Genomic DNA, 26,842 nt, shown 5'->3' with positions numbered 1-26,842 from the left:
GGGAAGCCATCTCCCCCCCGACTGAGGCTTCGGGGAACCTGGCACTGTCCTTTTCAGCACCACCGGGAGGGCGGACTGGGCGGGTCGGAGGGAGGGAGTTTCCCCCCTTCTCCGTCTCCGATTGGCCGACAGAGTTTCACTGGAGCTGCTGTCGTGGAACAAAAGCAGACTGAGAAACACCGAAAAAGCAACTCGGCCGAGCCTGGGATATTCGGCTTTTCGAGTACAAAGGAGAAGCAGGCTGCCGGTCGGGGTGAGTGATTGTATTTTGAAAGGTTGCCCTCCCCAGCGGGTAGCGATGAAATTGAAATCAGCTGTTGCCAGTATTTGTTTATTTTGGAGAACAGATTGATGTGGGATTCAGAGAAACTGTTGATTCATCTCTGCCTGCCTTCTCTCCATCCCTGAAATACCACAGGTTGAGAATTTCTACTCGCTGCACAGAAAGGAGACTGACACAATCTGAAACAGCTTTCATTCGCTTAAGCGTTAGAGTGGCAAAACACATCTCTTACTGGTAGCTTTTGGGGGGGTGAGGAAGCTTAGAAACAAACTTTTCAGAACAACTGATTGAATGTTGTTGGCCACAGCTGGATCTCAGCTAATGGGACTTGAAAGAGATGTTTTTCTAAGCTGTAACAGAAAATACTGAAAGATCTATGAAAATTTGCTGTAGTCTAAATGCAATTAAATGGCATGGTGACAGAATTTTACATGTTTAAGAGTTTTTCAGCAGGTCAAGCTAAAATTGTATAAACAGTTTCAGCAATACGATAGAGGGAAAGCTAAAACAATGAATGAAGTATCTGTTAAATCAGAAACCAATGGATCATCAAACCAACCAACCCTGAGTTCTCCCTAGAGACACAAATGGTCAGGCTCAAATTATTCTATTTTGGGCACATTATATGAAGATCTAGCTCTCTGGAAAAGGCTGTAGTTCTGGGAAAGTTGGAAGGAAAGAGAAGAAGAGTTGGATGGACTCAATTTCATTGGGAATTAATGCACCACTAGAAGACCTGAAAGTCTTTTTTGAGGGATCATGGAGAAAATCTATCTATGTGTTCCCCAGAAATCAAAAGCAATTTGATGGCACATAATCAATAATCAGTGTTTCTAAATCTTGATGCACAATGAACTTTCCCAAAGCTTCCTTCTCTAAAAATCTTTTTGGCACCAGCAGATGGGTGATTCATAGGCAATAAGCCAACAATCGGTTGTTACTGGTAAAGAGCTGAGAGGGTGCACTGCTCTGGCTTGAGAATGAAAGTCTGACATCAGGATTTCCACAGTGCCACTATCCCTGGGAATATTGGTTCTCTGTGCATTAGGAGACATTAAACATTTGACATATACTTAAATAAATACCTCTCTGAATAAGAGACATTTACAGGCAATGGTTACTGAGTATCTTACTCCCATTTTCTTACCTGTCTTCCACTGGAAGATAACGTGGGATGTTTGTAAAGGAAAAGAGAGAAGAAAAGAGGAAAGTCTGGAGACAAGTGAGGTTTGTCAGGAAAGCTTTTCTAATAGGTTGGAAATCAGCCCTTATAGAAAACCCTTAAGAAAATAACCAAGTTTGTCCCAGACAACCTATTTAAAAACATCAAAAATATGAGTTTTCTCAAAGTGTACTTTCTAATTATTATTGTTTTATTTCTCATAATTACTTATTTCTGCATGGAGGCCATATGGTTTCTCTGGATGTCTCATGTGAGCCATATCCCTGCTCAAGTGAGAATATTTCCATTTCTGCTTAGAGGCACCATCTTTCTTTCACTCAATCCATTAATGTTTTGGAGCACCAAGTCTTTGAATACAGTCTTTGATTGCCACTAAGTTGTCTGGTCACATCTTTGGGAAAGAGCAAAACCTCGATTCTTTGCAAGGATTAACTCATTGTCTTACCAGCTAGAAAAAAATAAGTTCATGGCTGAGGGAGGCTCCTTTTGGGCACTGGCTTATCCAGGAGAAGCTGCAGCCAGAAAGAGCACAGAAGAGATTGCCTGGAGAAGATGTTCTCACTGCCATCAATTCTCTTCTCCTTTCTCTTTCTACAGCAGCCTGAAGGAGTCTGGGCAGCACTGGCAGGGGAGAAGGAAAGGGTGAAAGTTTGGTAAATAAAATCAAGAGAATAACTAGGGGCAAAAGTATATAGTTGTCAGTGGTTCTCTTATTTACAATTATTAGACAGATTTAAAATAGATAGAAGAATTTATGGTTATGAACATTGTAAGGCTAAATTTAAAACAGAACTGTGTATAAATGATAAGCATGTTGTTGCTAAAATGTATACAATCTCACTGAAATGTAAAACAGAAAAAGAACAAGTGAAAGAATCCATGACACTATGGGCTAAAAACTTGGTTTTAATATACAATGGGAACTATGGGAAAATATGTATTGAAAGTATTGAAATTTACACTATGTTATAACCTTAAAGAAATTTTTTTTACAAAATGATGTACTATTGGTACATGTCACAAGAGAAATTATCTAGAACATATACAGGCACTTGAAATTTATATTGGAAATGTGAACAACAAGAAGGGATATTTTGTCGTGTTTTGGACTTGTGAAAAAGCTAGAAAATTCTAGATTCAAATGCATGCACTGATTCAGAAGATTTTAAAGATTAATATACAATTGAAACCAGAGGTTTTTCTTTTGGGATTGATGGGCAAACAATTGAAAAAAGTTATGGATCTTTATTTTCATATATGATAATTGCAGTGAGATTATTGCATGCACAATGATGGAAATATTCAACGCTATCTACAATGGAGAAATGGTTGATAAAGATTATGAAACTTTCTGAAATGGCTAAATTGGTTTCTTTGATTAGAAAAAAGATGGGTTCAGGTCCAGTTTGGCAATCATACAGAGGTTACTTGCTGTTGTCTATTTCTGATTTGGGGTGTGTATGAAGGGAAATCTCAGTCTATAACCCTGGGATTCCCAGGTAATTCCCCTCCAACTACTAACCAGTTCTGAGCATGTTTGCCTTGTCAAATCAGTCAAGGACAGCTAAATATTACTACACTCTCTAATAATAAATCAGCACAGAAAGATCCTATTGTGTCTTACTTTTTTTTTCTTCCTATTATTGCCTTTTTCCATTATTGCCATAGTGTATAATTTAGCTTATAAATTCTTCAGGAAGCAACCTGATCTTTGTTTATGGAAATTCTCAGTCATCCATGGTCATGATTGTCTCAAAGGTGCTTTTTCAAGAGGCAACTAGACTTTGGAAAGTCCAGTTGCCTCTTGAAAAAGTGCTTTGAGACAACCTGGTCTTTGCTTATTCTTTGTGAGCATATGTTATTTCAGTGCCATTGTCTATGTGCATGTCTATGGAGATTCTCAATCATCCAGGCCATGATTGTCTCAAAGGCACACTTTTCTAAAAGGCAACTGAACTTTCTTGGGTTTTTTTTTCATTGAAAACATTTCATTTCCATGGGGTGAAGCTAGCTCAGATGGACAATGGAGGCTGAGTGGACGATGGAGGCTGAGTTTCTGCCTCCTCCAGACCATCACAGAGAATTGATTAGAAAATATAACACCCAATTAAGGACTATGAAAATTTAAGAGATTATGAAACGTGAGTTACTTCCCTTGCTTTCCTCCTGAAGTTTGGATTGTATCTGATTCGGTTTTGGACATTCTCCCAGAGAAGCTTTGAATTTGGATGTTTGGCTAAGAGAATTGAGAGGCTTTTGAAGGCTGATGGGGAGAGGAGGGGCCCTATGATTGAAGACTGATAGGAGAAAGAATTTGGAGAGAGTTTAAAGGAGTATAGTTGAAGCGATAATAGCTGATTTATAACGTGTACAGTGTGAAGGCCCCTTACTCCCTCCTTTCAGTCGAATGTTGAGATCTGGAGAAAATGAAAGTATTAAATAACTTTAAGACAGAGCCTTGATAAGGCATGTGTAATAAAGATAACTGCTGCCTTTGGATTTATTTACTCTCATTGTGCTGCTTTGTGGAGATAAGTTGATAAGGACAAGATAAAGGGAGGAAGTGATGTGTATGGACTATAGACTGTGTAAAAAGTCTTAGAAGGTTAAGAGCTCTTTTTGGTGGTTGGATGTCAAAGCGCAGCCAAAGTGCAGAAAGTATTTGGCAAAGACCCAAAGCAGGCCTTAGACCTTCAGATTTATGTCTGATTCAAGTGGAAAAAGCCTTAGAAATGGATGTGAGGAAAAAATCGCCTGAGAAGTCACTGACTCAACCAAATAAACTTGATATTCTCTTACAAGAGTTAAGAGAAATGAAGATAAATATAAAAGAAATGAAGACAAATATAAAGGAGGATTTGAAGCAAATAAAAGATAAAATGAATAGTATGGATGTAAGAATAGCAAATCTGGCGAAACAAAGTCAGGAAATGACATGAAATATTACAGAAGTGAAGACTCAGATGGGAGAACATGATAAGGTGCTAAAAAGCCAGACAATTATAATACATCAGGTGAAAAAGGATTTGATTCAGATATGTGATCGTTAGCGCTGATCAAGTTTACGTATACGTGGATATCCAGAGAAAAGTGAAGAAATGAAGCAAAATTGATTCAAGCAGTACTTGATTGGGCTACCTCGATCCTCCCAGATGTCCCCTTTACAAGATATGATATTGATGCAATACATAGAGTCAGCCGAAAAAGGTTGGGAAGAAAATTGCCGAGAGATATTGTGGTGCAAGTCTGGTCATACGCAAAAAAAAGAGCAATTGATGCGCAAATTGTGAAACATGTCGTCTATAATGTTTGGGGGGCATCAGATACAAGTTTTTCCAGATTTATTCAATGAGACTTTACAATGGAGGAGAGAGATGCATCAAGTTTTTTAAATATTGAAGATAAAAAATATTAATTAACGCTGGGGATATCCAGTTCTTTTGAGATTTTCATATGGTGGAAGATTTTACAGAGTTGAAACATAGGAGAAGGCAATGGAGAAATTAAGGGAGCTCAGAATTATCAGTAAAGAAGAGGCTATGGAGAAAATTCAGAAAATGAATGAGATGTTGAAATTCTCAAGAAAGAAGATGGAGAAGAAGGAAGATCTACAGGAGAAAGGGAAGCTGGATGAAGCAACAGGAGTTACAAGTTCATTGTAGAGATAGTATATAAGTATTTTTTATGTTTTATAATATATGTTTGGGTGTAGAAATTAAGGGTAAAGATGGTCAAGGGAGGTGGAGTGGGGGACCGAAGTCTGTACAGGGATGGCTCCTCTTCCTCCCCCCCAGAGGCCTGATGTGGCGGAAAGGAGGAAGATCTCCTGAAGAAGGAAAGGGGGACAATATATATGTATATGGATGGGTAAGAGGTTATTTATGTTTTGGGACAATATGCTTACTTTGTAGTTTTAGTTTTGTAAGATTTATGTTAGAGCACATATGGAGACCAGAGGGAATATGTAATATAAGGAATAGATGGGAAAATCGTTGAAGGTAGCTACATGGAATGTACATGGCTTGGGGGGGAATATAAACGAGCAAGAATTAAAAAATCAATTAAAGAGAAAATAGATATTGTATTTTTACAAGAAACACATCAAAAGAAAGAAGGGGTGAATGAACTTAGGTTATATTGGGCTGATATATATGAAAATGCAGTGGTACATCAAAAGCAAGAGGGGTAGCAATCATGGTAGCTAAAAGATGTGAATTTAAGATAAAAGCCATAAAAAGGGATGATATGGGAAGATTTCTTATAATTCAAGGCTTGATTTATGGACAAGAGGTCACTTTAGCAAATTTGTATGCACCTAATACAAATCACAAAGAGAGTTTTATAATAGGGTATATAACGAAATAAAAGAAATAAAAAAGGTTATGTGATAATGGCAGGTGATTATAATATGGTTATGGATATCGGAATTGATAAATCTAATCCATCAAAAGCGGAAATAAAGTATAATAATACAGATTTAAGAAAATTTATTAATAGAAATAGATTAAAAGATGTTTGGAAAGAATTACATGGCAATCAAAAGAGTTATACATATTTTTCTACTAGACAAAAATTTTACAAGAGTAGATTTTATATTTGTAACATCAAAAATATGGAATTATGGAAATGGAAATAGATTGTGATTATAAACAGACAAGTAGATGGAGAATGGATTCAAGGATTTTTTAAAATAAAGAGATTTTAGAGAAAATGGAAAGAACTAAAATAAATATGGACTATAAATGAAGGAGGTAGTAATATAGGTGTAATATGGGATGAAATGAAAGCAATGGTAAGAGGTTTAGGGATAAAATATTCTTATAATATAAATATATATATATATATATATATATATATATATATATATATATATATATATATATATATATATATATATATATATATATATATATATATATATATATATATATAAAGGTTGGAGGAGGAAATTAGAGAACTAGAGAGTAAATATATAGAAAGTATAGAGAATTGGATTATGTTAGAATTATCAGGTAAAAGAAAAGAGTTGCAAAATATTGAGTTAGAATAGGTTCAAAGAAATCTAATTTATTTAAATAGGGAATTTTATGAAAATAGTAATAAAAATTTTAGAATGTTGGCTAGAGCCACACAAGTTAAAAAGGCAAAAAGCCTGATTGGAGTAATAAAGAACGATAAGGGAGAAAGATGTAACATGATGAAAGAAAAATTGTTGATATTTCAGAAGTTCTTTGAAAAATTATATAAGAGAAGGGAAATAAATGTTAATGAAAGTCAGGCATATATAGAAAAGAATTTAAACTGTAAAATTCAAGAATATGATAAGGAAATAATGGAATCACAAATAGAAGAGGAGGAGATACTGGAAGTTATTAATAAATTGAAAATAGGTAAAGCACCAGGGTTAGATGGACTAGGCGTAGAATATTATAAAAAATTTAAAGGACTATTGGTGCTGAAGATGAGGTTAATGTTTAATAAAATAATGGAAGGAGAAATTATTCCAAGTTCCTGGAAGCAATCTCTGATAGTATTGATAGTGAAACCTAATAAAGATCTTACAAACGCAGGATCATATAGACCAATATCCCTTATTAATCAGGATGCTAAGATTTTTACAGTAATATTAACAAATAGACTAAAATAAATTTATAGAGAATTATATTAAAAATGATCAGTGTGGATTTATAAGAGGCCGACAAATGTCAGATGTAGTAAGAAGGGTATTAAATATAGGTTATTATATAAAGAATCAAAAATTAAAGGCTGGTTTATTAGCATTAGATGTATTTAAGGCCTTTGATTGTGTGGAATGGCCTACATTGAAGATATTAATAGAGAAGTTAGGCTTTGGAAAAAAATTAGAAAGGTGATAAATCAACTATACTCAGAGAATAAGGTGAGAATAGTTATAAATGATGGTGTTACGGAGACAATAACCTTAAGCTGGGAAATGAGACAGGGTTGCCCCTTATCCCCAGTTCTATTTGCATTATTGATGGAGGTTTTGACAAATGCAATCAGGAAAGATTCATTGATTGAAGGAATTGGTGTACATAAGAAAACTAAAATAAATTTATTTGCAGATGATACATTACTAACATTTCAAAATCCCATAGCTACTATAGAGAGGGTATATTCACATTTGAATGAATTTGGGAAATATAGTGGATTGCAAATAAACTGGGAAAAGTCAGAAATGATGGAAGGCAAACGGAATAAACCTACTCAAGAATATATGCTGTTTTGAAGGGGTTAAGGGTTAACTGAAATATATTGTATATTGTTAGTTTATTTATTTTATTTATTTTATTTATTAATTTAATTTATATCCCGCCCTTCTCCTTCCGGACTCAGGGCGGCTAACAACCAGATAAAACACTAATCCCCATGAGGGATGAGAAGAAATATAGGTAATAAAAATGGTCTCCAGGGGGCTGGGTGCACTGTAGTATTTGTATTTTTATACTGTTTTTTTATTTAGACTTATATGTATTATGTTTGTATTATTTGTATTTGAATAAAAAAAATTTAAAAAAACATTTCATTTCCCATCCAAAAGCTTTTTCAATTCTGACTGAATAGTGGGGAATGGAAGGATTTATATTCTTTGCAGTCATCTGGTCATTAGCACTCTGAGAGGTGGAATTCAGGTGACTCCAAGGATGGATGAATATAAATCCTTCCATTCCCCACCATTCACTTAGAACTGAAGAAGCTTCTTGGATGAGAAACGAAAGGTTTTTAAGGAATGAGAACACAGAAAGTCCAATTGCCTTTTAGAGAAGGAGCTTTGGGACATTTCTGTGTGCATGTTAGTTCAGAAAAACCCTAATGTGCAACATTAAAAGAAAAATACACTGAGTTGCCTTTATTGAAGTGCTGATTTTGCTTAATAGAAAATATGCTTAAAAAAAAAAAGTTCAGAAATATTTCAGCTCTATTCTATGTATAGTTCCTGTCAAACAAGTCAAACCTGTCAAGTGATAGATAGAATACAATGCTGCATGTGTTTTCTGCTGTAATGCTGACATAGTGTTATGGCCCTAGTGGACCTGGAGACAAGGAGAAGGAGAGGGAGGGAAAGGGGGAGAGGGAGAGCCAGGGACTTTCAGGGATAACAGTCCTGGAGCAGATGATTTTGGTTGCACTGAAGGCAATAACTCCATTCTGGTTGAGGCAGAACCAGCAAAAAAGGCCAACCTGCATCCTGCATCCATTGGCAGCCTCTCAAGGACTTCAGCCTGAGAAGTTCAGCCACTCCATCCCAACCAGTGGCATGTTTTAAAACAGGCATGTCAAACTCGCGACGTCCCGTGACATTGTGCAATGTATTGAGCCGGTTTTGCCATTGCCAGCAATGGGGGTGGGCGTGGCTTCCACGTGACGTGTCCAGCCCACGGGCCGGCAGTTTGACACCCCTGTTTTAAAAGCATAACAGCAGAGGCTAAACTTACCTAGTTCCCTTAGCCATTCATCATGCGATTTAGCCTCCAGACCCCTTATATTTGTTATTCTTTTCTGCACTCTTTCTAGGGCCTCAGCATCTTTTTTGTATTGTGGTGAACAAAACTGTATGCAGTATTCCAAGTACGGCCTCACTAGTGCAGTACAGAGTGGTACTCTCACTTCTCGTGATCTCGATGCTATTCCCCCTGTTGATGCAGCCTAGGACTACTTTTTTTGGCAGCTGCAGCACACTGCTGACTCATATTTAAACAATAGTCCAGGACACTTAGAGTCCTCTCAGAGGTACTACTGTTGAACCAGGTACTGCCTATTCTGTGTCTGTGTATTTGGTTTTTCCTGCCTAAGTGCAGGACCTTATTTTTCTCACCACTGAATTGCATTTGTTGGATAGGGCCCAATGCTGAATCTGTCAAGATCCTTCTGAATCTTAACACTGTTAGTAATTCCCCCTAGCTTGATTTGATGAGGCACCGTCAATCCCCTCAGATTCATTTCTTTCATAAGCTATGGTGGTGCAATGGTTAGAATGCAGTATTGCAGGTTAACTCTGCCCACAACCAGGAGTTAAATCCTGACCGGCTCAAGGTTGACTCAGTCTTCCATCCTTCTGAGGTCAGTAAAATGAGGAGCCAGATTGTTGGAGGCAATATGCTGACATTTGTAAATCACTCGAGAGTGCTCTAAAGCACTATGAAATGGAATATAGGGCTGAGTACTATTGCTATTCATTGGTTCCAAGGCCACATCTGCCAGCTCCTTCAGTATCCTGGGATGTAAACCATCTGGTCCCAGAAATCTCAACTTATTCAAAGTGGATTGGTGTTCTCTTACAAATTCCTCGCCTATTTTGACCTGCCTTCCTGTTCTATCTGGTGGTGGTTTTGATAGGTTGTACTATTTTTCCTTTTCGATAAAGACAGATAGAGAGAAGGAATTCAGCAGTTCTGTTTTCTTCCTGCTACCTGTTACCTTCTTGCCATCTTCTCCGATTAATGGGCTGATTATTTCCCTGACTTTCTTCTTGTTCCCTACTTATTGAAATAAACGTTTTTGGTTATTTTTAGCATTAATTGCAAGTCTTAGCTTATTCTAAGCCTTAGCCTTCCTGATTCCATCCTTGCAGATATGGGCTGTTTGCTGGTATTCTGTTCTAGTTAGGAGTCCCTCTTTCCATTTTTTATACTTGTCCTTTTTATCCCTCAGTTTTTCAGAAAGCTCTTTGTATAACCATGCTGTTTCATCTGGAATCTCTTGTTTTTCTATCTCTGTGGTATTGTTTTTGCTTGGGCCTTTATTATCTCATTTTTCAGAGTATTCCAAGCATCCTGGACTGTTTTCCCTCTAGGATTTCTATCTGTGGATTCCTCCCTATTCTTTCTCTTAGTTTGTTGAAGTCAGCTCTGTTAAAATTTAAAACACATGTCTGACATGGTTTGGTCACCTGTGTCTGCATTATGGTTAATTCAAGTATGACATGGTCACTCTTCCCCAAAGTTCTTACAACTTCCATTCCCTCAACCATTTCATCCCTATTAGTAAGAATCAAGTCCAGCGTAATTGACCCTCTAGTTTCCTCCTCCACCTTTTGGATGACAAAATTGTCAGCCAGGCATGTCAGTAGTCTGTTTGATCTCACTGCAGAGTTTGTTTCCCAACTGATGTCAGGGTAGTTAAAGTCCCCCATTACTATAGTGGCATATTTCCCGCACCCTTCAACTAACTGATTAGCAAAAGGTTCATCTATTTCCTTTGCTTGCTTGAATGGATGGCCTGTAGTACGCACATATAAAATGTCATTTTTCCCCCTCTAATATTCACCCAAATACTATACAAATCCTATTGGTAAAAAGGATTCTTGACTTCTAAAACATCTGTCTGAGTTTGCATATATCTCTGGACTGTGACAGGCATCCAATTAACTTATCTTGCTTGCTGGCAACCAGCAGTGCTAGCACACAAAAAATATTTATATTACAGCAGTGACAGATTGCTCAAAACTAAGTAGCAATTAAATGGCCTTTCCAAACAAGTTTGTAGAAGATGTGATAGACATTTAAACAATGACTTTGAAAAACATTTCAAAATTGTTTTGAAATTCACAGAATAAATTAGTGATGTGACTTAGAGCATGAGCTGTAACAACACAAGATAAAAGCAATGCAAAGTCACAGGAATTCACAGACTTAGCTGTCAAGTAAGCAAGAATTTTCATACCCCATGAGAATCTGGGGCCCTCCACCCAAACCTTTCTGCACGATCCAGTACATCTGCCAACAGTTTGAGTGAGGATATCAGGAAGCAATGCAGAGCAAAGAATGAAGCTATCCTTATACAGAATCCACTTGAACATGTCTGAGCATCTCATCCTCCATTTGAATACTTCTAGTGAAGAACTCACCATTTCATATAGCAAGCTTTCTATTGACTAAATCTACACAGTTGGAAAACTTCTTCTTGATAGCTTGTCTGAACTTCCTTCCATGTAATTTTAACCTATCAGTTCTGGTTCTGGTCTCTGGGGCAATAGGGCATGTCCACTCTTTTTCTATGTAACAGCCCTTCAAATACTTGAAGAGGGCTATCACATCTTCTGTAAAAGCTGTCTTTTCTCTAGGCTGAAGATACTCAGATATTCCTTTTACACATTACCCATATTGCTTGGTTTCCTGATCCTTCCCCCAACCTGGTAGCCCTTCTCTGCACTTGCTTCAATTCTTACTGTCCTTTTTAAATTGAATTACCCAGAACTGGACACAATATTCCTAGCATGATTATGGGAAAATCATTGGGGAAGATACCTGGCTCTTGTTTAGCTTCAAGGCAGCAAAGTAATTGACAATTGTACTGCATGGATAACTTTGGATAATCTGTGTAACGCCCATATAAAGTGTATGCAATAAAACATAGTACAATCCATCCATTTAACAACAGAAACAATATTTTCACCTGTGTTCATTTAGTAGTATGGATCATTTAGTAGTATGGATCATTTAGTAGTATGGATCAACTTATGCTACAATGTGCCCTACATGTATCTTTGAAGAGAATCTGGAAGCTGCAGCTGGTGCAGAATGTGGGCAAGTGAGCTGTTCTGGGTGCCCCAAGGACTGTGTTATAACACCTCTGCTGTGTGAACTGCATTGGATGCCAGTTTGCTTTCAGTTCAAGGTGTGGATTGTTATCTTTAAAGCCATTCATGGCATGGGACCAGTTATCTGAGAAGCCATTTTGCCCCAATTACCTCAGCCCATACCATCTAGTCATGCTGAGAGGGTATCTTATGGATCCCTTCAGTTAAAGAAATTTGACTGATGGGATCTAGGAGGACAGTCTTCTCTGCCATTGCCCCACCCTATGGAACATTTTGCCCCCAGAGGTGATATTGGTGCCCATTTTTCTGGGGAAGAACATGAAGACTTGGCTTTGCCAACTTGCACGAGGATCAAAAAGCAGCACACAATTTTGGGGGTGGTTGGTAGCCATACTGGCTCAGGAATTCTGGGAGCTGAAGTCAACAGGTCATAAAGTTTAGAGGCTTAGCCCTTCTGGAAAACAAAATTTAATTCAGGCATAAAAAGTGGCCACAATAAATGAACAATACCGAAAGATTTGTTTTAATTCTCCTCTTGCACCTCCAAAATATAACAGATTTTCCCAAAGACTAACAGCATTTATTTGCACTAATAATTAATAATAAGTCCATCAACGTTCATTAGTCTCCTTTCACTAACTTGTCTTGTACACTTATAGAAGAGGCATGTGGATAATTATATTATATTCTTTATCCTTTTATGTAAAGTACATCCAGGAATGTCGGGGAGTTGTGGCACAAAAGACAATCCTCTTTTCCTCCCCATAGTTAACCTTGCCTAACTATTCTCTAGTGCTTGTGAATTACATCCAGGAACTGACTGATTTCTGCTCAAATAAATCATTGATTTATTTCCTTCATATGCTGCTGTATTTCAATCAAGGCTCTTGGCCCCTGTAATCTCCTTTGTTTCTTCCTTCTCCAAACGTCTCCAATGCTAAAGCTATGGCTTGAATCTCCCCTACCAGGAGTTTCTATTCCCAGCTCCTGAATTTCTCTTTCCAGGTTCTCTTCTTTCAACTGCTTCCACAAAATAGGTTCTTGTAAGGAATAGGCAATTAAGGCTGTGTTGTTGTTGTTGTTGTTTGCTAAACACCAAGTTTAGCGAAGTGGCAGTAAAGGCCTTTCCTGGTATTGCTTTCTGGTCCTGAAGGCTGGAGAATATGCATTTTTGAACAAACTTTCAGATGGTAAGAGAGATGGTAGATGCACAAGTTAAAAGGGAAAACAGGAGAACATTAGGAGCAGCAACACCAGGTTTCAGAATTCTGCCCACAAGGGTAATCTTCCCCAACTGAACCAGATGCTTGCTGTCTTCAATTGTGGAGGTGACGAGGATGGGAAACTGTCCCCCATGGGATGGTGTTTGGCTCCTACTTGTGCAAGTAGGCATCCAACCACAGCTGCCCCGATTCCTTGAGAGAGCTAGAAGAAAGAGTAGAAAAGAGGCAAAGCCAGCTCAGGCACTATGATATCACAAAGAAGCATTAATCATTGAGCAAGGAAATGTGGGGTATACACCAATGAACAGATGTGAATGGTAGTATACGAAATGTAAGGATCATCCAAAATAGAATAACATGGACTGGGGAGAATTAAATTACGGGGAATAAGGCAGTATTATCGGCTGGAGAAAACCACAGGACTTATTCATGTACATAGACTTATCATGAAATGATATACAGGTAGTCCTCAAGTTACAACAGCAATTGAGATCAGAATTTCTGTCACTAAGCAATAAAGCACAACATTACCTAAATGCATGGTTTAGCCATGACACTCCTTGCAGTCCCCATTGCCATTGTTAAGCGAAGATTGCAAGTCATTAAGCAAGGATCTCATATGACTATAACTTGCGATTTCCTGCCAGCTTCCAAGAAGCGAAGTCTCAGGCAGCCTGCAAGCAGGCTGGCAGGCCAGCAAGTGCTAGGGAGTGCAGCCAGGTGAGTGAGGAGACAGTGCTGCATTGTGCAAGCAAGTGTGGCTGGGTGGGGGAGGGGATGCTGTGGCACCATGCAGGCACAGCCAGGTGAAGGCGGCTGCTACACAATTTGTGCAGGGAACACTGTGGGCAGATGCATGCTATGAAGTACAAGATCCCTGAGATCTCATTCTCTGTAGCAGGTTCCTCAGGAAAAAAGGAACAGAAAAAAAGCAGCAGAAATGACTTGCAACCTTCCCTCCTGGGAATGGATAATGTGGCCATCAGATGCTGTTGTAAGTGTGAACTGGTGGTTATTATTATTATTATTATTATTATTATTATTATTATTATTATTATTATTATTATTATTATTATTATTATTATTATTATTATTATTATTAATTGAATTTATATACCGCCCTATCTCCCTTATGGGACTCAGGGCGGTGAACAGGCGATAATAAAAACCATGATAAATATACACAAATTTCTGTTCTAAAATCAAATTAAATAACAGGCCTGCTCTAAAAATACCCCATACAAAACCCCCACTAAAACATAATCAAACTACGCCAGGCCGGCTGCACGGAATAGATGGGCCTTCAGGGCTCGGCGAAAAAGGCGCAGGTCCGCAACTGTACGTAGGTCGGGGGGTAGGTCATTCCAGAGGGCAGGAGCTGCCACAGAGAAGGCTCTCCCCCTGGGGGTCGCCAGCCGGCATTGTCTGGCCAACGGCACCCTAAGGAGGCCCTCTCTATGGGAGCGGACTGATCGAAGGGAGGTGTTTGGTAGGAGGCCAAATGCCCAAATCACAATCACATGATCTGGCAGGGGGGAAGTTGCTGTGATGCTCAGAATTTGAAGGACTGGTTGTAAGTACTATTCGTTCAGCACAATCACAATTCTGAACATTTGCTAAGTGAGTGGTCCTTAATCAACAACTATCTGTATGATGAAATAGAGGCTTGCATGTTTGAATAAACCATTCAGTGAATAAGCCATGGCAGTGTTTTCATCACATTTTGAGACTATAATTTTCAATAGTAAAAGGGGAAAGATTTATATGATCTGAAGAGAAACCAGAGTATAAGGCTATAATTTTCAATAGATTCAGTTCACATATTTGTTTGTGACTTGTGGGAACCAAGTAATCATACGAGATTTCTCATGTGCTTACATCAATTTGCATGCCATTCACCGGCATTTCCTTTCTATATGCTACCCCTACCAGTGCAATCTCAGAACTCTAAGACTTCCTCAAAGACAATTGGAGAATCAAAGGTGGTGATAGACTAGCAGCTCCTGTAATAAGCTCCTGATCTGTGGCTATCCTTATCCCTTCTGACTCAGTCCTATGGCCTAAAATCGCCATCCAGCGGGAAGAAAAGAACCTGGACCAGCCCCAGTAATGATACTGGGGTCCAATACTTCCAGTAAGGAGAGAGATGAGGATTGACTATCTCCCCACCGCAGAGACAATGCAAAATATGAGTAACAGATGTACAGTTTCAGGATCTCCTTAATCCCTAAGGAGCAAGTCAGGCTCCTCCTTAGCCTTCCAAAGCTTCAGCCGAATACCCTCCAGAGCAGGGAAGTAGGGAAGATAACCTCCTGAAACAAGCCACATGCACTTCCCACAACCACATGACTCAACCTTTCCATGTGGTCTGCCTTTTGTCTGCAGAAACCTTTATAGCATAAAATTTAAATCATACTGCAGTCCAGGCAGAGAGCTTCCAACAAGCCCTTGAATTGCAAATCCTCTGTGACAATCAAGGGGTTAAAATGGCAGCAGAAGCTAGCCTCATGGGCATTTTGGCAGTATGTCCTACAATATCAACAGGGTATCTGGAAGCAGTCATTGCGCCCAACTACTGCTGTGTGGTACAAAAAAACAACTCCTAGAAATCCATCTTTTGACAAACTCATCACATCCAAAGTGCCAGAGTCTTTAAGAATAAGTTAGTCTGTGATCTCATTACTGGAAAGTAACAAATGGCTCCTGATCCTGTCATAAGAGCCATAAAAATGTAAGTAGCAGTAAATCTGCAGGCAGTTGCATGCCAGTAAATCTTCCAGCCATGTCAAGAGCGAAGAATCAAAGCACATTTTAAAGTAGGAAGTTAAATCTATAAAAATACAGAACACATTTTGAAACAAAAGCTAGCAGACATCAAAACAACAATTCTGACACACACACAGTGCTGGTAGAAATATGGATGTTCAGCACCAACACCTGCCCTGTTAAGCTGCTAACCTTCTAATCTAAACCTTTCTCTCTTTTGACTCGTGCAGGAAAAAGCTGTCAGCACACTTGCTCACCAATAACAGTGAAAGTAACTCTGGCACTGATTCCTCTGAGAGTTCCATACCAGCAGTATTCAAAGAATCCAGATAACTTCAAGTAGCTGATGCCAAAAGAATCTGTCTTGGAAGCAAAATAAACTCCAGACAAGCAGTAACTTCACAGAAAGGTATGCCCTCATGTGCTTTCCAATCTGAGGGGACTTTAAGAGAACCAGAAGCACAAAAGGAACAGCACACCTCACCTTTTCTTTCCTTAAACAAGCTAAAGGACACTTTTGCTAAAAAAAAAGTTATGATTCTTGATTGCCAGTGATCCGCATTTTGCTACCCAGGATTCTTCTATGTGTAGCTGACACAGAGCACTAATTGCATCTAGCTAGGACAACAGATACTCTGCCTTCCCTTGGCATGCTTAGCCAATGGGGGACTCTCACACTACAGGTGGCTGATAGATTAATAACACATTTCACCACCACTACCCCACCATCCCGCTCATCCTACTCCCTCCCTCCCTCCCATCTTTTAATTATAGCTGATAGTTTGTATTTTTATAGTTTTATTTTTATAGATATGTTTCTGTATTGTTTTACTCTTTTTAACACTGTAAGCCATCCAGAGTAAACTTATTTATTTAATAAATAAATATAAATCAATCAATAAACTACACTTATCGTATCTAAACACTGGAGGGCCTTTACTCTGGCATGATGCCATGCCCTCCCCTCAGCTCTCCTTGAAGGCTGATACAGGAAGATTCCTTACCCAGTGAGACCAGGCACCTGTGACTCTGGACACACTGAAACAATAGAACAGGTGCTTTTCCAGTGCCCGTATTACAGAGACACCTGTAGCCTCATCTTACCATTATTGCATAAATGCCAGGCCACACAGGACATTTCTAGATCTTTGATCAACCTGTTTTATGACTGTTATGACTTACAATTGTGATGAGCAGGCTACATTATGGTCATTAGTCAATGTACTTCCTCCTATTCCTCTTCCTTATAGTTCAGTTAATCAAGGCGACCTTTGCCTGAGCTGATTCTGAAGATTATTTCATTTCTCTAGATGGAATTTCAACCTCCTTTGTCTAGATAACAGTGCTTACATATTTCTGTCAAATTATCTTCCTTACTCTTTCCATGAGTGAAATTGCTTTTCCAACAAATATCTGTGGAGATTCTCTGTCACCCAGGTTATGGTTGTCCCAAAGGCGCTTTTCCAAATGGCAACTGGATTTCCTTGGATTTTTTTTTCTTTGAAAACGTTTCACTTTCATCTAAGAAGCTGAAGAAGCTGGATGAGAAGCGAAACATTTTCAAAGAAAAAAAACAAGTAACTCCAGTTGCCTTTTGGAAAATTACCTTTGGGGCAACAAAGGTTCAACCTTCTTACAAGAGCCAATGCTTACCATACAACATCTGTAAAGGCTGTGAGCAAAGGCTTAGACTGATACTGGATGCCATGCTTTGCACAAATGGACTTCACCAAGTGGGTCACTTTCCAGTAGTTATGTCGAGGCATGGTGGGGAAAAGGCTACATGAAAGAAGAGAGAGAGACCTGTAAGATGTTGTGCAGTCTAGTGCTCCCCTTCTTATAACTATGAGATAGGCAGGCCTTCAAGCCCAACAACCTCTTCCCAAAGGAGCTGAACAGAAAGGTGTAGAAGAAGCACCTAAGCATAGTTCTGGCATCTCTTGCCTAGCTTGATTGAGTTCTTAAGCAAAACAGGCAGAAACATATCTAAGACTGCCTGCATACTGAGTTTTTCTGCTACGATTATGTCTCGCCATCTTTTCCCCTTGACCATCTTCACAGATTATTGTAAAGGGTCTTGTCAGGGTTCAGTGGCTGAAAGATCAAACTATCTGAATGGGAGGCCTAGAAGGAGGTGAATAGAACAAGAATCTATCACTAGGAGAGTTAGAGGAAATCCAAGTCCCCTCGGCAAAAAGGGTGGGTGGCAAGAGAGTGTGAAATATTCAAAATCTGAGTGGTTATAAATTATGACGGCTGATCTGCATGAACAACTTGCTATAATGCAGAAAAGTCCTGAACTGCTTCCTCTCAATGAAAAATAATTAAATTTCTGTTATAAACTCCTGCAATAGAAAAAAATGTGATTTCTAGCCACGTTCATCCTTATCTCTAGGAGCCTGGCAAGTCTGGATGTCAACTGACTGAGTCATATACAGCCTTTATAGGCCAGCCACTCACACTATTTCAAAACACTGAGGAGAAGAGCAGGAGAGGGTGAGGAAAGACCATGTTGACGGAAGGCATACCTGGCCACAGAGGAGAAGGACAGGTAGAAAGTATTGCCCCATTAAAGTATGAGGTTTTGTTGAGAATAAATTGGTTTTGATATTAAGTCTGGGATATCAGGAGGAATGAAAGAGGGTGGAGAGGCAGTTTGATTTCCTCAGGAAAAAATAAGGATGAACATTTGGAGAATAAGCAGGCAAAGGGGCAAGGGGCTTAAGGGCTAAAGAAAAGGCTTTGTGGGAGAAAGTAGAAGGATTCAGGTTAAGTTCTCGGCAAAAAGGGGGTAGAGGAAATTTGTTCTAGGTAAGGCAATGATGAAAGATGTGAAAGTCAAATTGATATTCCTTGGAATGATTCTGATGATTTATTAGAACATAGAATAATGGGGTTGAAGGAACCTTGGAGATCTCATTGAAGATTTTTAATCTGCATAACACTTATGTTCCTCTTCATTCAGGATCCTATGTGAAACTTCAGAAAGGCTGATATGTGAAACTTCAGAAGACAAATACGGTGAGAACAACAGTGGAAGATGTAACAGACACAATTACCAAGCAATATCCCCTTTACTTTCCAGGCTCTGGGTTATTTGAAATTTTGATACTCCCCCTCCCCAAATTTCCATTTCCCCTAAGGCAAATGTACTTACTGATGCTCAATTTGGAAGTTGAGGTGCCCTGTAAACCAGTCGTTGAATAAGGACTGGTTTACATTGCATGTTGCCTGGAGCTGAAAAGGGAAGAAAGAGAGGAATAAGCCAACTCTAAGAATGAGTTAATTTTATTTCAGGCTGGACATTTCCATGCCCGCAGCTGTCTCAATCTGTCCTCTAAACAAGAACAGAGTTTTATACTTTGGATCAAAATAAAAACAGCGTGAGAACTCCATGGTGAGTCCCTTATGAGCAGAAAGCTGTCTACAATGATCACAACTTTAAGATTTGTCTCCACTTTCTAGAACCCTGATTTTATTTGTGCCCTGAATTAGAGCTAGGTTTAGGTTCTACTTTTCTGGATGGCATAAACTGATATCCTTAGAACTCACTGTCATGCAAACAAGGTGTAATAGCATGGTTCGCTTTATAAATATTCTGCTTATAATGGACTCAGGACTTTGTCCTGAACTGCACCCATGAATGCTATCAAGACTATTACAAAACAATTATGCTTTCCCACTTGCAATCTGAACTGAAGAAAGCCAGCAACGAAGCAGTGGCATTAACAACATGAGTTCTAGGTTATGGCTGCAATGAGTCTGATCATCCTGCCCCTGGCAAAATAAACCCCACAAACATATGGCTACTCCTTAAATGATAAACCATGTTTCTTAATACAACCTTTGTAATCTCAGAGAGTAGCAGGAAATCTCAACCAGATCTCAACCCCCAAAGCCCTTCAAAGATCTGCAGGTACCTGACTAGTCTAATGGAGTGTTTTATTTCCAGGGCAGATCTTGTTCTGCATGTCCAAATAATTTGGGGGGAGGGGGATTTTTAAAGGCTAAAATCTATTTCATCATACCTCATATCTAAAGACTATCAAAGCTTGAGATCAGACAATTCTTATCTCACACCAGACCTCTTCCTCAGAAAGAGAATGTCATTTTTCCCTTTTGCCTTCTTCCACCCCATCTATTATATTGCATTTATATATGAACAGATATGTCACCTGAAGTAAAAGTTGGGGAGATTGTGCATCTCACCTGCATTGAAAGCCAGTCCATGTTCTTATCATAATCAATGGCCATTGGGATGTGGTTCATTTGTGTCACCCAGACAAACCAGTGACTTTCTATGACTCTACACAACAAAAATAAAGGCAGATTACAATTTTTGCAGCATACACAAAAGTACAAAGAAAGCAGTTTAAAAGCAGCAGAGAAGCACCAGGAGAGGGGCAGAATTAGGGGAAAATATAACTAGAAGAAAATTAAACAAAAACAAACTAACCAAATATGAAATACATTTTTTTCTAGCAAAAAAAAGAGGTACTGAAGAATTCATGGTCATGATTAATCAGAGTAACTATGGCATAATAAGAACTTCTATTATTAATAATAATAATAATAATAATTATAACAACGTTTATTATTAACAGATAACAATAACCCTAACAATAATTTCTCATCTTTATTTTGTACAACTGAGAATGGTGTATGTATATGAAGTTTCTCCTCTTATTTCTCCCACAATATCAACCCTGAAAAGTGAGTTGGGCTGAGAGAAAGTGATTGGCCCAATGTCACCCAGCTGCCTTTCATGCTTAAGGGGGACCTGGGACTCACAGTCTCTAGTCCAGCACCTTAATCATTACACCAAATTGGTTCCCTTTTTTATAGGAGAGGAAGAATTCCAGTTATGGAGTTGTAGATTTCCCTGTGAATTGGAGCAGATTAATCTCTATTCTCATGGAGAACATCTATCTATGTTGTCACTAAGAATCAAAAACCACTTGATGGCACGTCATCCAACAACCTTCATGGTAAAAAAATAGATTTAGAGTGTAGCCTATTTAGTATTTGTTTTCCACTGAGAAAATGTCAGTATAAAATGGCTGAGAAGATGTGAAGAGAAAGCCCTGATCCTAAGTCTGATTAAAAGAAAAAGAAAGCAAAAGACATGTTCTTGTTGAGTTCAACTCTAGATGAGTGTATACATGCCATATCTTGGCAGTGTGATAGAAGGGATTTGTCTTCTTCCGGGAAGATTTAAAAACTTCCAGGTTTAACCAACAATCCTGAAAGTTCCAGAGGGCAGTACTATAACCATGGTCAAAGCTGCTTGGAATCATTCCAAGATCAACTAAGGTTGAATAGATGTTGCCATCTGCTGAAAAGCACCTCTGAGAAGATACAATGCATCTATAGATGCAAAAAGGCATTGTACATGAACATGCTCCATCTCACAACATCTTCTCAGGGAAGGCTGAAGCATTCCATTCCTGGTCTAAACCAGGGCACTCAAGCAAGAGAGAAAGCAAAATTCTGGTTTTGGTTCTGAATATTGGTGTATGTGTTTATTCAATTTGCCCCGATTGGTATCCTCCCAACCATGTGAGAATCAACTCTTAGAACGTCTTGGGAATTGCAGAACTTGAAAGCCGATACAAGTGGCTGCATCAGGCAGAAAGCCTACAAGGACATGGCATGACAACCCAAAGAAATCAGGAAAAGTGTGGGATCAAATGGAACTCACCTGAGCAGGAGAAAGAGACCCAAGAGGCTCTTGAGATCTAGTAGAAATGAGTATGTTATGAAGAATCGAAGATAGAAGGTTACCATCCAAGCCAAATCCTGCCACAAAAAACAGAGAAATATTCTATCAAATAGTATGCTATAATCCCATACCAAGATATTGAATCCTAAAAACCCACCTACATTTTTGCTGTGCCCCCCTTTATTATGCCACAATGGAAATACAACCTGCTTTTGGAACCATAGTGGAAATACTACTTACCACCCATTTTCTGCGCTGAACAACAAAGTAGAAAACATACCACTGCAAATATAAAGGCACCAGAGCTGGTGGACCAACTAAGGAAGAATGCAAAGATACATGTCTATGTAAAATCAACTCAAAGCAAAGTAGACTATTTGTAGCTCAGGGTTAAAAAGAGGGGTCCTTGGTGCTCGCTAAGCTTTGTTGTTTTCTTGCAGACGTTTCATCATTAAAACTAGGTAACATCATCAGTGCTGAGCTACAAATATTCTCCTTTATGTATATTTAATGATCTCACTTTCTCTATTCCTTACTACTGAGGGGGGGGGACTTTGTCAAGATTCAGATATAGTGGTCTCACTTTCTTGCAAGCCAGAGAAGAATTACGCACTCACTCACTGGCTCTAAGTGTCAGGAAGACCTAAGAATTGTTTTAATGGATCAAACCTCAGAGCCTCACATGCCCAACAGATGTAAAATAATGCTAATATTTTCCCCACAATAAGTAGGATGTCTGTAGCAATAGCAATAGAAACTTAGACTTGTTTTCCACTCCACAGTGCATTACACAGTGCACTCCACAGTGCATCTGAGTGGTTTACAAATGTCATCATATTTCCCCCAACAATCTGGATTCTCATTTTACCAACCTCAAAAGGATGGAAGGCTGAATCAACCTTGAGCAGGTCAGGATCGAACTCCTGACTGTGGGCAGAGTTAGCCTGCAATACTGCATTCTAGCCACTGTGCCACTACAGCTCCTGTAACCATGAAGACCTCATTTGGTTCATTGTGGCTCAGTTCCATTGTCATATGCATCTACATCCACCATATTTTCAATTATTAAAAGGGGATACAGATAGTATCAGGGGCTGCCACAAAGAAAAGGGAGTCAAGCTATTTTCCAAGGCACCTGAAGGCAGGACAAGAAGCAACGGATGGAAACTAATCAAGGAGAGAAGCTACCTAGAACTAAGGAGAAACATCCTGACAGTTAGAACAATTAACCAGTGGAACAACCTGCCTCCAGAAGCGGTGAATGCTCCAACACTGGAAGTTTTTAAGAAGAGACTGGACAACCATTTGTCCGAAATGGTATAGGGTTTCCTGCCTGAGCAGAGGGTTGGACTAGATGACCCCCAAGGTCCCTTCCAACTTTATTATTATTATTATTATTATTATTATTATTATTATTATTATTATTATTATTATTATTATTATTATTATTATTATTAGTGTTGAGCCAGGTGGACCAGGCCTGTGTTAACTCTGGAATACAAAGCTTCATTTGCCACGTGTGGTGCAGTTTGTCATAGAGTATTAAATATAATTTAATATAATATTTGAGATTATAATAGAGTGACATGAAACAGCTATAGTAATACTGTACACACAAAAAAGTATCCTCCTAATGATACATGACAGGAATATAACTAGAATATAACTAGAAGGGATTTTTTTACAGGAAAAGGTTATCCCCACATTTCCCAGGTAAATAGGGTTTCACTCTTCCTTCCAACCAATGGCAGCAAAACCACACCATACAGAAAAAAATCTCTGGTTTTTTGCTATCCTATGTGCCCTTAATAAGAACACAAATATCTCAGAAAGAAAATGATACTCACGGAGAAAGAAGTATTTGTGTTGGTGATTGTATGGCATGAACTTCTTTTTCTTTATGCCAAGCTGTGAATGGGGAGAAAGGTTCATAGCAAGTCAGCACTCAGCAAATCGTACCAGATAAATGCACAAACGTGTCCTGGCAAACATAAGTCCATCAATGACTCTCTACCATTTGTGCCAAGGTTATTTGAGTCAAAGTTATCTTAGCGGCGTCAGTGTTTCCATAGCCCTGCCCTATAAAAGACTGTACATATACATTGGCACAACACAAATAAGATTAGAACCCAGTCTAAAAGCAATTGCAGTTTCTTCAGTAAAGCCATCAATTTTAAAAATCCACATGCTATATGTTTTAGGAGTTGCTAATATATAGTAAACCACTGACTGAAGAGGTAGAGGTTGGTAGAGAAAACTAGAAGGTATAATCTCTTAGTCTACAAGAGAAGGCCATCCTCTGTATCTGCACCCAGCCTGTATAACAAAGCCACACTGCCAGAAAAAGGAAGGAGCAACCAGATTAGCAAGTTGTCTCGCAGGAAGGCAGCATACAAAACTCCAGAGAATTGCATTGGCAACTTCCCCTATCTTCTTGGGAGCTCAAGATCAGTAAATATATGTGGCACCCAGTAGATGGTATGTAGAAGATGGAAGAATGTGCATGAAAGAAAAAAGAGGGGAAAGCAATTGTCAGTTTGGAAGGAAGCGAGAATAACATATGATTGTAGGTGGAATCAGTTAAACCCACATGATGGGTGAAACATGAAACTAAGGAGGGAAATTGTTTTCTATCATATTTAAGACCCTGTTTCACTTCTCTTGTCCCTTGCCTTTATATTTCCATAAAGAACATTGCAAAGATGTCATTAGCCTCCAAATGTTTTTCACCCAAAAGAAGCTAAAACCAGTAAACTGTCCTGGTGCTCCTCACCATTTGAAGAAAAGGGCAACACACAACAATCCTCAACTTTGCTTTATTTCTAATAAGCCTTATCATGGGAAATAAGGTGACAGCTAACAACCAATGAGGTTCTTCTATGAAATCTGGCTAGCAAAAAAATTTAACGGATGAAAGGAATGCCCCAGGCAAAGAAAGAGTTCAAACTACTCTTGCATACCTAAGTAATCAAATCAGTATGAGCCTAAAAGAAGGTACTGTGTGTGACTTTGTATGAATTCTTTCATCCATAATCTAGCCACTAAAAGAACTGGAATCCTTTAATAGGTTTTTGTTGCTGCTGCTACTGCTGCTGTCATCAAGGAAATTATGACGGCAACACATTAGAAACTATTCAAGGCAATAATTAGAAATTAGAATTAGAAATTATTCAAGGCAACACATTAGAAACCACAGTAACAAATCTATTCATATTTGGGGATAAAAACATACAGCACATGGAAACCTAACTGTTACTGCTATTGTTCCACTGCACCTGGTATGTCCCCCCCACCCCAACTGGGTGATAACATTGACTCTTCAATACTAACAGACTAGTCTTCCATAAATGTAATCAGTTCCCTTTTAAATCAAGCTGCTAGCTGCCACTATGCAGTTTTGTGGTAGGAATTCCACAAGTTAATTATGCATTGTTCAAGGCAGTGCTTCCTTTTGTCTATTTTAAACTTCCTTTCAAACAACTTTATAGAATGACTGCTGGTCTTACCTTTTCAGAGAAGGAGAAAACTTCTCTCTGTCTACATTCTCTACATTACATTCTCTACTACATCGACAAATCTTATTGCATTCTTTGACCAAGTGACAAAATTAGTGGACCAGAGGAATGCTGTGGATATAATTTACTTGGACTTCAGTAAGGCATTTGATAAAGTAGATCACAACCTACTACTCGATAAGATAGAAAAATGTGGGTTAGACAGCATCATCACCAGATGGATCCATAGCTGGCTGACCGGCCGTACTCAGCGTGTGGTCCTCAATGGAACTGCATCTACATGGAGGGAAGTGTTTAGTGGGGTGCCCCAGGGCTCTGTTCTGGGCCCAGTGCTCTTCAACATCTTCATCAACGATTTGGATGAGGGGATAGATGGGGAACTCATCAAATTTGCAGACGACACCAAGCTGGCAAGAATAGCCAACACTCCAGAAGACAGGCTTAAGATACAGAAAGATCTGGACAGACTTGAACACTGGGTGCTATCTAACAAAATGAAATTCAATAGTGAAAAAAGCAAGGTTCTACATTTAGGCAAGAAAAACCAAATGCACAGGTATAGTATAGGGGGTACCTTGCTCAATAGTAGTAACTGTGAGAGGGACCTCAGAGTCCTAGTGGACAATCACTTAAATATGAGCCAGCAGTGTGCTGCAGCTGCCAAAAAAGCCAACATAGTGCTGGGCTGCATTAACAGAGGGATAGAATCAAGATCACATGAAGTGTTAATACCACTTTACAATGCCTTGGTAAGGCCACACTTGGAATACTGCATCCATTTTTGGTCACCGCGATGTAAAAAAGATGTTGAGACTCTAGAAAGAGTACAGAGAAGAGCAACAAAGATGATTAGGGGACTGGAGGCTAAAGCATATAAGGAACGGTTGCTGGAATTGGGTATGTCTAGTTTAACGAAGAAAAGGACGAGGGGGGACACGATAGCAGTGTTCCAATATCTCAAGGGCTGCCACAAAGAAGAGGGAGTCAAGCTATTTTCCAAAGCGCCTGAAGGCAGGACAAGAAGCAATGGATGGAAACTAATCAAGGAGAGAAGCTACCTAGAACTAAGGAGAAACTTCCTGACAGTTAGAACAATTAACCAGTGGAACAACCTGCCTCCAGAAGCGGCGAATGCTCCAACACTGGAAGTTTTTAAGAAGGGACTGGACAGCCATTTGTCCGAAATGGTATAGGGTAGTGATGGACAGGCTTACAATGGCTATGAAAGATAACGGCTTCCAGATTGGTTTATGCTCAAAACTGGAGGAATAAGGGAATTCCAACGGAAGAAGAAATCCTGTATAAAATTTTATCATGTGCAGAGATGGACAGGCTTACAATGGCTATGAAAGATAAGACAGAACTGGAATATTTCGAAATCTGGGACAATTTTTATCGCTGGTATGAATCAAGGAGAACTGCTCGGATCTTAAGCTAACGATAGGATTGAAACATACACATAATTGTACATATAATTGTATATATAATTGTATTATGTAGAAGAATGAGGTGTATATAGAGGTTAAGGATGATGTATTAAGTTTTTGTATCACGAGAAACAAATTGTTAGGAATATTTACTCTGGAATG

The 26,842-nt window shown here is 38.9% G+C and overlaps 1 protein-coding gene and 1 long non-coding RNA gene across 2 annotated transcripts in view; one reads left to right on the top strand and one right to left on the bottom strand.

Moving 5' to 3' along the window:
• The first annotated feature begins 156 nt into the window (after nucleotides 1-156).
• Nucleotides 157-19,406, top strand: LOC107291624. The gene is made up of 4 exons (XR_001548979.1): nucleotides 157-253; nucleotides 16,247-16,425; nucleotides 18,412-18,567; nucleotides 18,982-19,406. It is a non-coding gene; the product is annotated as an uncharacterized LOC107291624 (long non-coding RNA).
• Nucleotides 12,530-26,842, bottom strand: part of LOC107291623 (acyl-CoA (8-3)-desaturase) — a 26,383-nt gene continuing 12,070 nt past the window's right edge. Inside the window, exons 6-12 of the mRNA XM_015820643.1 lie at nucleotides 23,586-23,646; nucleotides 21,979-22,055; nucleotides 21,718-21,815; nucleotides 20,226-20,322; nucleotides 19,174-19,253; nucleotides 17,670-17,795; nucleotides 12,530-13,452 (exon numbers count right to left, since the gene is read on the bottom strand). Of these exons, the coding sequence (XP_015676129.1) occupies nucleotides 13,401-13,452; nucleotides 17,670-17,795; nucleotides 19,174-19,253; nucleotides 20,226-20,322; nucleotides 21,718-21,815; nucleotides 21,979-22,055; nucleotides 23,586-23,646 (591 nt within the window). The 3' untranslated portion in view covers nucleotides 12,530-13,400. The remainder of the gene's footprint in view (nucleotides 13,453-17,669; nucleotides 17,796-19,173; nucleotides 19,254-20,225; nucleotides 20,323-21,717; nucleotides 21,816-21,978; nucleotides 22,056-23,585; nucleotides 23,647-26,842) is intronic.

This window comes from Protobothrops mucrosquamatus, unplaced genomic scaffold (genome assembly GCF_001527695.2).
Source record: "Protobothrops mucrosquamatus isolate PMUCROS unplaced genomic scaffold, P.Mucros_1.0 scaffold1156, whole genome shotgun sequence".
NCBI lineage: Eukaryota > Metazoa > Chordata > Lepidosauria > Squamata > Viperidae > Protobothrops > Protobothrops mucrosquamatus.
The sequence above is the reverse complement of the archived record's forward strand: the minus strand, read 5'-3'. Positions and strand labels throughout refer to the sequence as shown.